Raw genomic sequence first — 13,373 nt, 5'->3', positions numbered from 1 at the left:
GAGCCTCTCAGAGTGGCAGTGTCTCTCAGAAGTCAAGATGGGCAGAGGATCACCAATTCTCCCAATGCTGCGGTGAAAAATAGTGGAGCAATATCAGAAAGGAGTTTCTCAGAGAAAAATTGCAAAGAGTTTGAAGTTATCATCATCTACAGTGCATAATATCATCCAAAGATTCAGAGAATCTGGAACAATCTCTGTGCGTAAGGGTCAAGGCCGGAAAACCATACTGGATGCCCATGATCTTCGGGCCCTTAGACGGCACTGCATCACATACAGGAATGCTACTGTAATGGAAATCACAACATGGGCTCAGGAATACTTCCAGAAAACATTGTTGATGAACACAATCCACCGTGCCATTCGCCGTTGCCGGCTAAAACTCTATAGGTCAAAAAAGAAGCCATATCTAAACATGATCCAGAAGCGCAGGCGTTTTCTCTGTGCCAAGGCTCATTTAAAATGGACTTTGGCAAAGTGGAAAACTGTTCTGTGGTCAGACGAATCAAAATTTGAAGTTCTTTTTGGAAAACTGGGACGCCATGTCATCCGGACTAAAGAGGACAAGGACAACCCAAGTTGTTATCAGCGCTTCGTTCAGAAGCCTGCATCTCTGATGGTATGGGGTTGCATGAGTGCGTGTGGCATGGGCAGCTTACACATCTGGAAAGGCACCATCAATGCTGAAAGGTAAATCCAAGTTCTAGAACAACATATGCTCCCAACCAGACGTCGTCTCTTTCAGGGAAGACCATGCATTTTCCAACATGACAATGCCAGACCACATACTGCATCAATTACAACATCATGGCTGCGTAGAAGAAGGATCCGGGTACTGAAATGGCCAGCCTGCAGTCCAGATCTTTCACCCATAGAAAACATTTGGCGCATCATAAAGAGGAAGATGCGACAAAGAAGACCTAAGACAGTTGAGCAATTAGAAGCCTGTATTAGACAAGAATAGGGATGCCACGCAGTGGTAAACATGGCCTTGTCCCAACTTTTTTGAGATGTGTTGATGCCATGAAATTTAAAATCAACTTATTTTTCCCTTAAAATTATACATTTTCTCAGTTTAAACTTTTGATATGTCATCTCTGTTGTATTCTGAATAAAATATTGAAATTCGAAACTTCCACATCATTGCAGTCTGTTTTTATTCACAATTTGTACAGTGTCCCAACTTTTTTGGAATCGGGTTTGTAGACTTAAGTGACATTTTATTTCAGTAATATTATATTATCTGCAAGTACTTAAAAAAAAAAAAAAAAATATATATATATATATATATATATATGTATATATATATATATATATATATATATATATATATACTTTTAAGATTTGAAGTACACTACAACTGCACATTTAATACAATCAAGCGCACTTCATTTTCACAAGAGTATCTCTTTGATTTGATTTGAAAAGTGACACTATTGTTCCAGCAGTTACATCTGCATTCATGAAAACTACAACACATTTGGCCAATAGCGAAGCATTATATGATGCTCATTTGATGTTTGTGTTTTTATTGATTGTCTCTTGTGGATTTGTTCATGCAGGTACAAACATGCTGGGTGGACACCACATGCAGTCTAACGGCGATGTGAATGGAGCTCACCCGTCACAGTCTATAGTGTCCACCTCTCACTGTACCCCTCCCCCACCTTACAACCCTGACCCCAGCCTCGTCAGGTACTTCACCCTGCAGTAGCACCAACCTGACACACGCGTACACAGACTACAAATGATGTTCAGCTTCTTTTTACAACACTGCAATTCATATGGATTCTTACAGCAGTGTGACTGAAATTAGCCTCATGTGTCTCATCAACAGTGGCTTCAGGTTGTCTTATTCTTGTCCTGCAGAGTTTAGCTCCAACCCTAGTTAAACACACCTGAACCAGCTCATCAAGGTCTTCAGGATTATTAGAAACTTCCAGGCAGGTGTTGTGGAGCTACACTCTGCAGGACAGTGGCCCTCCAGGAGTGAAGTTTGGCCCTGATTCCACCTGGTATTAAGATGCATTTTGGTTGATCAGATCACAAGTGGACGACACTAAATACAGGTGTGAAAAAAAAAAAACGTTTTGAGCATGTCCACTTTCGATCACTTCCAGAGGCAGTCGAAAACGCATTCGACCGGATTGCTTTCGAAGTGTAGACGCTCATGTGGTCGAATGTGTTCAAACAACCACAAAAGACCGCCTACTGACCTAATGCATAAACATTATGGGAAGCGTGCTAGCCAGATGGAATTTAAACTTTGTCGGCTGAAGACCCAAATTTAGTTTGAAGATAAAAATGTACCAAACACAATGTTCTCTCACCAATCCTGATTTCTAACACACACTCACTGCATTTGGCGTGGTCTTTCGGCTGTCAGAGCAGAAACGACAGCTGTTGCTCTCCATGGCCCTCATTTATCAAACGAACGTAGAAACCAGCGTACATCCGATTCATTAAACTTTCGTATGCGGCCAATTCCGTCGCATGAATGAACGGGTGTTGATAAATGTGACGGCTAAAAACTCTCTTCATTTAAATATCATGCCCCAAATTTTAGGAGCCTTGCCCTATAGTTTTCGACACAGAGAAACGTAACCTGGCCATGAAGAGGAAGTAATCACATGAAAAAGAAATTTATCTTACTCTAAAAACACCCCTCAACCTTGTAATTGCAAACAAAATACAAAAAATATAAAAATACCGGTAAATAAAACGAAATAGCCTTCTTACAAACATTATTAATATATATAAATGTAGTTATTTTAGTACCTCACTCCACAGAAAATCCTTAAAATTTATTTTATTCAGAACAGAGCAAGAACGAAAAATAAGTAGCTATATATTATAAATTGAAACACAAATTAGGCTATAGTGGCATTCATTATAAAGCAGAAATGAATTTATTTAAAGGGCTCACATAGCCTACCTCTCTCATTTGGGAGGAATCCAAACGTTTCCATATTCACAATGTAACATTTATTGGTTGCATCGAACTACTGTTCACTATGTAAACAAGGCTTTCTATTTCACTCTTGTTTCAAAATCCACATAAAACATAATCGCAAAATGTTTGGTTGGGCGTTGCGTGCACCGACTGGTACAGACGAATAGCGGACTATTAAACTGAGCAGTGTTAACTTTGTCTGCATTTTAGTTTGCTGATAAATGGCTGAAATTTAAATTTAGCAATGCTAGAACTGATATGTTGGGTCTGCGTGTGTGAGTGAGGCGCCTGCGCGATCAATTGGATTTAATAAAATAAAGATAAATATTTGAATAAAATAAAGAAAACTAATACAACGCGAGCGTAGTCTGTACTAGCCCTACTTGATGCAGTTTTTCTCTTTTGTTTTGTTAATCTGTTAATTATTTCAGTGAAATATATTTCATGTAGTCCTATTTTTTTTTTTTTTTATTCCTTGTTGGCTATATTATTCTGTTTTTCTCTGCGTTGCAATCCTAATGTTCTGCTGATGCAGCCATTTGCGCATACAAAGCGAAAGAAAAAAAACATTTGTGGTATTTTAAGACACAAATCTATTTTAATTTGACGTTTTAATTGTGCCGTTTAATGGTTAATGATCGGTTAGTGAGTGATTGATTGATTGTCGGTCAGGAAAATAATCTAAATGTTCTCATAACAATTCTCTACCAGATTTACTATGCTGCACACGCAAGTTCCTGCTGACTCAAAAATGTGCGTACACAAGCTGACGTGAGATTTGAGCTCACGCTCATATTGATCAAATGCCAAATTTTGCATGGAAACGAGTATACGCACAGTTTTCTGGTGTACGATCGTTTGATAAATGAGTTTGTACCATATGCTTTTCTGTCGTCTCCGGGTGCGTTCATATGGAAACTGCGTGAGTTTATTTTGTCCATTAGATCGAAAGATCTGAAAAAACCCTTACATTTACTCAACCATAGATCCTCCCCTCGAAGAAATCAGGACAGAATTGGTTGAAAGTGGACAAAAGAGACGGATTAAAACACCAGGTGTAAATGATATGTGACTCCCTCGTCCACTTGTGATCCGACAGACCAAAACGCATCTTGATACCAGGTGGAAACAGGGCCATGGAGATAAAGAGCAACTTTAAATCATTCAAAATGCCACTTTAGATGCATCTCCATTTCTCCTCAATTTGATCATTTATCTTTACATATAAACTTGTGGAATTACAGTATACTGATGCTTTCTTTTGTGCTAATACACAAAAGAGGTTTTTATTAGTCTGAATTCAGGTTGATTGGGACACTTTTTCCAAGTCATCTCAATTGCAAAATGTGTACTAAATAATCACCCTGAATTCACCCTAAAACGAAATCTTTGCTTTTAAAGAAGTTTCTGTTTCAGACTTAATAATTTGTACATAAGAGTAATATCTTTGTAAATATTTCTCTGCTGGTCAGAGAAACCTTTTGACTTTAAATCACACCTCAGTGTGCAAAACATATCAAACCTAGCATTTTTCATTAATATACATATTCAAATTTCAAACACTTTATGTGTTTACATTTTACATCATTATACATACGGCCGATCGCACGCAGTTGTTTATCACATTGGGCTGGGTAGGGGGTGGCGAGATGCCTAAATGGCCTGTGCAGTTTTCATCAGATGAATCTCACAAAAAATGTCTGGCACATCCAAAAATCAAAAGGAAAAAAATACCTTTTGCTTGATTTGTTTTAAAAGGTTCACCCAAAAATTGTAATCAATTACTCACCCTTATGTTGTTCTACACCCGTAAGACTTTCGTTCACCTTTGGAACACAAATGAAGATATTTTTGATGAAATCTGAGAGCTTTCTGTCGCTCCATAGACAGCTACGCAACTGACACTTTGACTCTTCAAAAAGTTCATAAAGAGATTGTAAAATTAATCCATATGAATTGAGCGGCTTAGCCCACATTTTCTGAAGAGACACAATCACTTTATATGATGAACAGATTGAATTAGGCTTTTATTCACATATAAACATTCATCAGTGAACACAAACAGAAGCTCAACTGAACCTGCTTGATGGCAAGAACAAACTTCTTGCTGATGCTCAGACATGCTGCATAACACACGAGAATGAACCTCATTGGTTCTCGCATGTCAAGCAAACATGCTTGAGCTTCTGTTTACCACAACTGATGTGTGAGCTGATGAATGTTTATATGTGAATAAAGGCCTAAATTCAATCTGTTCATCATATAAAGTGGTCGAGTCTGTTCAGAAAACTTCAGCTAAACCACTCAATTCATGTGGATTAGTTTTACGATCTCTTTATGAACTTTTTGAAGCATCAAAGTGTCAGTTGCGTAGCTGTCTATGGAGCGACAGAAAGCTCTCAGATTTCATCAAAAATATCTTCATTTGTGTTCCAAAGGTGAACGAAAGTCTTGTGGGTTTGGAATGACATGAGGGTGAGTAATTAATGACAGAATTTTCATTTTTGGGTGAACCAACCCTTTCAGCACCTTTAATGGTTTTTGCATTGTGATATTATTTTCATGAACATTTCGCCCAAAAATACTCATTACTCTCATAGATCTTTTTTTTTTTCATTCTCATTTTTATTAAATTCTCACTACAGTACTTTTTTTTTTTTTTTTTTTTATTAAATAAGAATTCATTAGAGATAGCATAACAAATACTACAATTTTATTTAAATTCTTTACAATTTAAGAAACATTTCTTTTTTTATTACAGTTATGAGAAATGTATTATAATTAATGTTATTATAATTAAAATGTGTAATATAAACAAATGGTAATATAATAAATGTCAAACATGTCACAATCTTAATGGTTCTAAAATCATTTTTCTTTCAGCAAAATATATTTTTTTTTCCTTTTGATTTTGGATTGAAATATGACCCTGTATGATAAATTCTAGACAGGTTTTTTGAGATTCGCTTTTTTTTTTTTTTTTTTTTTAGTCCATTGACACCAACAACCTGTTTACATTATCTACAAAGTTAATAGCGTTGTCATTTGTGCTACTTTGCCAATCATAAGTCTTATATATTGGCACCAAGAGTGATATTTATTTTTAAATTAAATGTGTCATTTCCCATGCACATTGCATTGTTTTACCGACTCCATTGTCACAAATTTAATTTATTAAAATCAATGTTCCATCTCCATTTAATTATCAATGTATCAGGGTGAAAATTAAGGGCAGCGTCTATAATTATGACAAAGCTAACATTTGTTTTCAAATCCATGTTTTGTTTAAAATGACTTAAACTGCACAACTGCTAATATTAAATCAGATTTTGTGATCTTTAAGCCATTCAAAACACTTTACAGTCAGATGTTGAATTTACTACACATACTCAATTTCTTGTAGTTTTGTTTGTCTCATTTGCTCTACCTTTAAAATAACTCTGTCGGCTTTATATTTGCTACATTTCCTGTTTTGATTGTATCAAGCAAATAATTTTTTGGTGAAATATTTATAATAAAAAGATCAATGCAATGAAAAACTTGTTACGCATCATTAATGTAATTGCATGTTTTGATTGCATTTTTATTTATAAAATGAAATCCTATACAAATTCTGGAAAAATAACACACAAACATTTGCATGCAGCATTTCATTTAACTACTGTTCAAAAGTTTGGGGTCAGAAAACCTTTTTTTCTTTTTCTTTTCAACAAGGATGCATGAAATTGTTCAAAAGTGACAGTAAAAACTTTTACATTCTTACAAAAAATCTCTTTCAAATAAATAATGCTGTTCTTTTGTACTTTCCATTAATCAAAATGAATTACACTTTCCACAAAAATATCAAGTGTTTTCAACATTGATGATAATAATAAGAATGATTTGAAATATGAATGATGTCTGAAGGATCATGTGACACTGAACACTGGAGTTACGATGCTTAAAATTTAAGCTTTGATCACAGGAATAAATTATATTTTAAAATATATTGAAATAGAAAACAGTTATTTTAAATGATGTAATAATATTTCAAAATATTACTGTTTTTACTGTATTTATATAAATAAATAATGCAGCCTTGGTGAGCATATGAGACTTCTTTCAAAAACATTTACCAAACTTTTGAATGGTAGCGTATATTACATTCACTTCCAGCTGAACATTTCACCATATTTAACTGGTATTTGAATCATCAAAGTTTTAATCATAATTATGATTAAAATACAAATTCTTTCTTTTAATCAAGTATTTTGTTGCCTAAATACAATCACATTATTATTCCATCAGTACTTGATGATAATAATCACTGTGCAGATGCAAATGCCGTGGTGCTTTGCTTGTTATGTTCTCCATGGGTGAATATGTAATTCACAGGACGCAGCCGCTTGGTCTTAGTGGGATTCCTTTTCTCTCTGAACAGTTTCTTAACCAGCCTGGGCTGCCAAAACTGTATCGACTACTTCACGTCACAGGGACTCCAGAGTGTCTACCATCTTCAGACTCTTTCTATGGAGGTAAACCAACAGTTCAGTCAATATGCTCTTTTCATTCTTGTATCATTTGTGTTTTATCCTTGTAGAGTGCATTTGTGTCCGTCCATATTCGTTGGTTCCGGAAGTATTTTTTTCCATTCATTTTTTCTATAGGGATTTTAAAAAAGTCTTTATTAAAGTTTTATAAGCGCCATGAACCAAGCCAATCAGCTACAAGGAGAAACACAACATTACAAACTTTGATTTGAAGCAAAAAAGTATTCGAAAACCAGATGAAGGTACAAAACTGTGTACTTAACAGCTTTAGTGTGGGAAAGAACTACAATCCCATGAAGCATTGTGAATGACATAATCAATTCAGAAACGATGGAAAAATATAAAAAAAGTGACAAATACCTATATATAGAAATATTTAAGTATTTTACGACACAATCACTTAATTCGTGGCAATTCATGGGAGTGGGCGTTCCCTGCAAGCTCTTATGGTGCGAATCTCTGATTGGTGGAATTTTTTGGGTAATGTAGTTTTTCACCACAAATTCAGCAGTTAAAGGTGAAATGTGTACATTTTAGCAGGATCTATTGACAGAAATGTTTTCAGTGGTGTTTAAAGACCTTACATAAACTGTTATGCTTTTATTACATTAGAATGAGCCATTTCTATCTACATACGCTGCGGGTCCCCTTACATGTTAAGTCGCCATTTTGAACGGCCATGTTTCTACAGTAGCCCTAAATGGACAAACTGTTCTACAGAGCACGTTTGCTTTACTGGCTACTCTCTGTTGTCTCAGACGACATCTTTGTCCTGTGTTGGCCACCGTAGCTTCTCTATATTGTAATTCGCAACCTCACCGCTAGATGCCGCTAAAATTTACACACTGCATCTTTAAACATGATTATTGTAAAATAAGTATAAATAATGAAAACTGATGTCTTTAGCAAAAAGTGTTTTGAGAGCGTAGAGAGATCGACTCGATTACGCCATTCACAGTACTTCATTTGAGTGGGCGGAGCTAACAAGATCTTTTGCCGCATGTTGCTTTTTTGACTCTCTGATTGGTGTAATTTTTCTGTACAGCATCATGGGTAATGTAGGTTTTTTACCAGAAATTCTGCTGTTAAACATGATTATTTTAAAAATAAGTTAAAATAATGCGGGCTGAAGGCTTCAACAGAACCAAATACATTCAAGTAACAACCTCATAGGTCACAGTAAGAGGTTTATAAGTTACCGTTAAAAATCAATTTCCCAATGGAGAAAATAAATGGAGTTTTTACTTCCAGAGCCCAAATGTTGCACTCTATTACACAGTCACTCTGAAATACTTGATTCTGATTGGTCAGCAGCATTTTGTGGACAAATCTTTTTGTATAACAACACTAAATTTAGTGGGATACGTATATTTGTCTTGTAATTGAGTGCAACAGTGCCCATACACTTTTTCAGCGCAGTTGGGAAAGAACTACAATCCCATGAAGCACTGTGAACACTGAACAGCATAATCTAATTAAAAAACAATTGAGAAATATTAAAGTATTTTGAGAGCATAGGGAGACTTCATTACGTCATTTCCAGTGCTTCATGGAAGTGGGTGGAGCTAAAGAGCTCTTTTGGCACTATGGTGGAATTTTCTGTACAGCATCATGGGTAATGTAGTTTTCACCACAAATTCCACAGTTAAACACAATTATTTTAAAAATAAGTTAAATAATGTGGGCTGAAGGCTTCGACAGAACCAAATACTTTCAATTAACAACTTCGTAGCTCACAGTAATGGTGTGTTCACACCAGACGCGAATGAAGCGTTAAGCGCGAGTGATTTACATGTTAAGTCAATGCAAAGACGTGAATAGACAAACTGCGGCGTGATTCGCGCGAATAGAGTTGAAAAATCTGAACTTTGCCGAAAATTCACGCCGCATTAACCAATCAGGAGCTTGCTCTAGTAGTGATGTGATTACGAGTGGAGGCAGAAATCCGAAACAACAATGGAGGACAAAATCATTGTCGCTGTACATCTGTACATCTTCATACTTTTATAGAAACAGGAATAAAAAGGATCTTGCTTGGAAGAAAGTGAGTGAGGTTGGACAATCTGGTAAGTTGTAAAAAAACGGTCTTTACTCAATTTGAGCTATATATATATATATATATATATATATATATATATATATAATTCCTCTCCTCCTGTGGATATATATATATATATATATATATATATATATATATATATATATATATATATATATATATATATATACACACACTGAGACTACAAGCTAGTTAAAGCCGGCAAATTGAGCTTATTCGCCTACTTTCCCACTGACGAGTTGTGTTATTCAGAGGAAGTGTGCAGAAAGAAGTAGAAGAGTCTGGGACACATAAAGGAGAGGGAGAGCCCCTCTCAAGACGTGAATTCGTGTCTGTTGTGAAGTGAATTTCACGCGCGAATGAAGCGAATGTCACGTGCGAATGAAGCGAGTAAACTCAAAATGTTAAAGCGTCCAAGCGTCAAACGCCCCATAAGGCTGTCTTTAAAGACTTAAAAGTTATTAAAAATTAATTTCCCTATGGTGAAAATGAATGGAGTTTTTACTTCCGGAGCCCAACTGTTGCACTCTATAGTAAGATATGATTCACAAAGGCCTGTTTTTTTTTTTCCCTACCATGAAAGCGTATTCATAGTATTTACTGTAAGTACAATGTACTGTTGATTTTGTATTCCTCAGGATCTTGGGGCCCTGAAGATTCCTGAGCAGTTCCGGCTGGCGATCTGGAGGGGCCTGCAGGACATGAAGCAGGGCCACGATTACGGACAGCAGCTCATTCGCTCCAGCAGTAACATGGCCACGATGGCCATCGGCCCCGGAGGAGAGCTGCAGCGCCAGCGCGTCATGGAGGCCGTGCACTTCCGAGTGCGTCACACCATCACCATCCCAAACCGCGGCCCATCCACGGGAGGAGAGGAATGGGCTGACTTTGGCTTTGACATGCCCGACTGCAGGATACACAAGCACTCCATCAAGGAGGAGTTCGCAGAAAGCGACGTTCGCTGAGAAGGACCGCTCATCCATTGTTTTCTATATTGTCCGTATTGGGTTCTTAAAACTGCAATGGATGGTTTTTATTTTCCATATAGCAGCACTTCCATATTTGACAACAAATGATTTGAGGAGTAGAAATCTTTGTGCAAACAATTCCCTTTTTATGAGCTCCAGGGTTCAAACCAGTCATTTTATTTGATTGTCATTTGTGGCCTTATGCTAATATTACATCACACACAAAAAAAAAGAATCGTTAACTAAAAAGAATGAAATTATTAGGACATAGTCATGAATGGTTAGAAGCAGAATAACTTGCAATTCTGACTTTATAACTCACAATTTTCAGTTTATATCACACAATTCTGACTTTATAACTCAATATTGAGAGTTTAAATCTCAAAATTGTGAGAAAAAAGTCAGAATTGTGAGATAAAAAGTTGCAGTTACCATTTTTTATTTAGTGGCGGAAACAAGCTTCCATACATTATTTATTTTTGGCTTGGTGTAAATAATAAGTGTGCAATCGTGTATGATATTGAAAAACAGTGTGTGAAGTAATGCCCATAGATAAAGTGGATGCTTTGACCCACAAAATCATACTTTATATTTACTTATTTTGATAAACGCAGGTTTATCAAAGCCATATGTGTATGGCTAGATCAAAAGGCGTTGTGTATTTGAATTATTCTCTTATTAAAATATGTCATTACCATACCTATTATTTGTACGTATGTCATCAAAGTTTCACAATGACAGTGAAGACAGCACCATAAATGTACATGTGAATTTATAGGTAACTGAAAGAAAAACATCTTTTTTTAACAAGACATCTTTTACTGCTTTTGAAATGGTACTTTATTTTTATTTTTTTATGTATTTGTTAAGTATTATGTTGACAGAGAGACACTGGATCGTTATAAGGGTTTTTCAATGCCTTTACAATCAGACTTTTAGAGTTCACTTGTTTGTGGTATTATCCTTGCAGGACAAGGTTTTATTTATCATGCTGTACTGTTGTAATATCTATTTTTCCTTTAGCAGATGGTCTTGTTATGTTACTGTTTTAATTGTGTCTAATTTTATGATGTTTTTAATAGTTAAATGATGGCTCATCCAAGGTATTAAGGTGAATCTTACAAAAAAAAAAAATTCCAGGTCACATTTCATCCCAGAAAGATAAGAAAAAAAATATACTTAATAAATAAAAATTTTGATATTAGGGTCATTATAATGTTTGCCATTAATTTCATGACAAAATTCTCATTGTAGTAATGCATTTTATAAATCAACATAAAGAACAGCAAATGCTGCCATGATGTATAAATACTGTAGACATATAAACAAATAAAAAATTATAATACATATAAATATTTTGTGCATTATGCCAATAATATTTTTTGGGATAAAAATGGTAATTGCCTTAAAAATTCTAAAATTGGTCTTATTTTGTGGCTGAAATATGACCTGGCATCATTTTTGCAAAGACAAAATAATTAAATCTGGTATATGAACTCTTTAAGACCCAGACTTTACTCTAATATCACTTACTACAACTAGTACTAAGAAGACAAAGTTTGAAATACTTTTGTTCAGCCGACCCAAACAATTATGATATGATCCCATCAAACTCCTACTGTCTTGTGTAGGTGAAAACTAAAATGGAAAAGCAGAAAAGTGTTTCAGGCAGAGCTGTCATCAGAGGAGAACACTGCCCTCTGTGGTTTATAAGGAATGTATTTATATTTCTTACTCCTGTACAGTCTGTGTATAAAACTGAACTAAGAGCTGTCTTGAACATTAAAAATTTGGTGGATTGTATGTAGTCAAAGGTACATTTGTAACCTTTATTCAACATGCAAATGCATTTGTAAATAACTAGTGTTAACCATATTATTCATGTGATGATAACAGCAGCACATCTTAAATTGGACGCCGCTAAAGGGTCTCAGGAGGAAAAAATGAGTTTTTAAATTGGCCGTGATGGTGAAATGCCATCATATAGATCCAAGCACTTTATGGCTTTAGGATATTGTAAACAATGTTATATTTACAGTAAATATCAGTCAGTATTATGTCATGCTGTGTCATTTTGACAACTACAGATTTTAGAAATGTTTTTAAGAGTTATTATCTTGTGTTTTCATTAATTAAAGAGTTGTAATGCTGTTTCTTTTTTATATCACCATGTTTGAATTATGTAAAGTGATTTCTTTTTCAATAAATACTAAAGTGTGCAAAAATGAGGGTGTTTTAATGCAAGGTCAGTAACGGTTGAGGATCACCCTTATTGAGGGTTAAGAAAGCAGTGGACAGTCATTCCAGACATGAAATTTCATATTAAAATGTATGATCAAGATTAGCCATCTATGAGATCTGAAAGAGCACTTGACTTTTGCCAGTTACCTGAGTGAAGAATTTGCTCTTTTCGGACTTTGGTCCATTTATCACCATGTAAAACTAGTAAAACTGGTTGGTTATGCCCAGTAAACTACGGAAGAGGATTAGGGCCAAGCATAAAATAAATAAATAAAACCATCTCGAGATTAAAAATGTTAAATTTCAAGAAAAAAGTCGAGATAAAATGTTGAGAATAAACTCGTTAAATTACGAGGAAAAACTCGTTAAATTTCGAGAAAAAAGTCAAAATAAAATGTTGAGAATAAACTCGTTAAATTACGAGAAAAAACTCGTTACATTTCAAGAAAAAAGTCAAAATAAAATGTTGAGAATAAACTCGTTAAATTACGAGAAAAAACTTGTTAAATTACGAGAAAAAACTTGTTAAATTTCAAGAAAAAAGTCGAGATAAAATGTTGAGAATAAACTCATTAAATTACGAGAAAAAACTTGTTAAATTACGAGAACAAATTCGTTAAATTATG

The 13,373-nt window shown here is 35.0% G+C and overlaps 1 protein-coding gene across 8 annotated transcripts in view; it reads left to right on the top strand.

Moving 5' to 3' along the window:
• Positions 1-12,731, top strand: part of tp73 (tumor protein p73) — a 63,871-nt gene extending 51,140 nt beyond the window's left edge. For 6 of the 8 annotated variants that reach the window (XM_048210704.1, XM_048210700.1, XM_048210699.1 and 3 more), the window contains 3 exons: positions 1,560-1,692; positions 7,371-7,464; positions 10,177-12,731. In XM_048210704.1, coding sequence (XP_048066661.1) covers positions 1,560-1,692; positions 7,371-7,464; positions 10,177-10,503 — 554 coding nt within the window. In that variant the 3' untranslated portion in view covers positions 10,504-12,731. Of the gene's footprint in view, positions 1-1,559; positions 1,693-7,324; positions 7,465-10,176 lie in introns of all 8 variants that reach the window. The other 2 variants (XM_048210706.1, XM_048210705.1) reach the window with 1 other exon arrangement.
• The last annotated feature ends 642 nt before the right edge of the window (positions 12,732-13,373 follow it).

Source organism: Megalobrama amblycephala, linkage group LG12 (assembly GCF_018812025.1).
Source record: "Megalobrama amblycephala isolate DHTTF-2021 linkage group LG12, ASM1881202v1, whole genome shotgun sequence".
Classification (NCBI taxonomy): Eukaryota; Metazoa; Chordata; class Actinopteri; order Cypriniformes; family Xenocyprididae; genus Megalobrama; species Megalobrama amblycephala.
The sequence above is the reverse complement of the archived record's forward strand: the minus strand, read 5'-3'. Positions and strand labels throughout refer to the sequence as shown.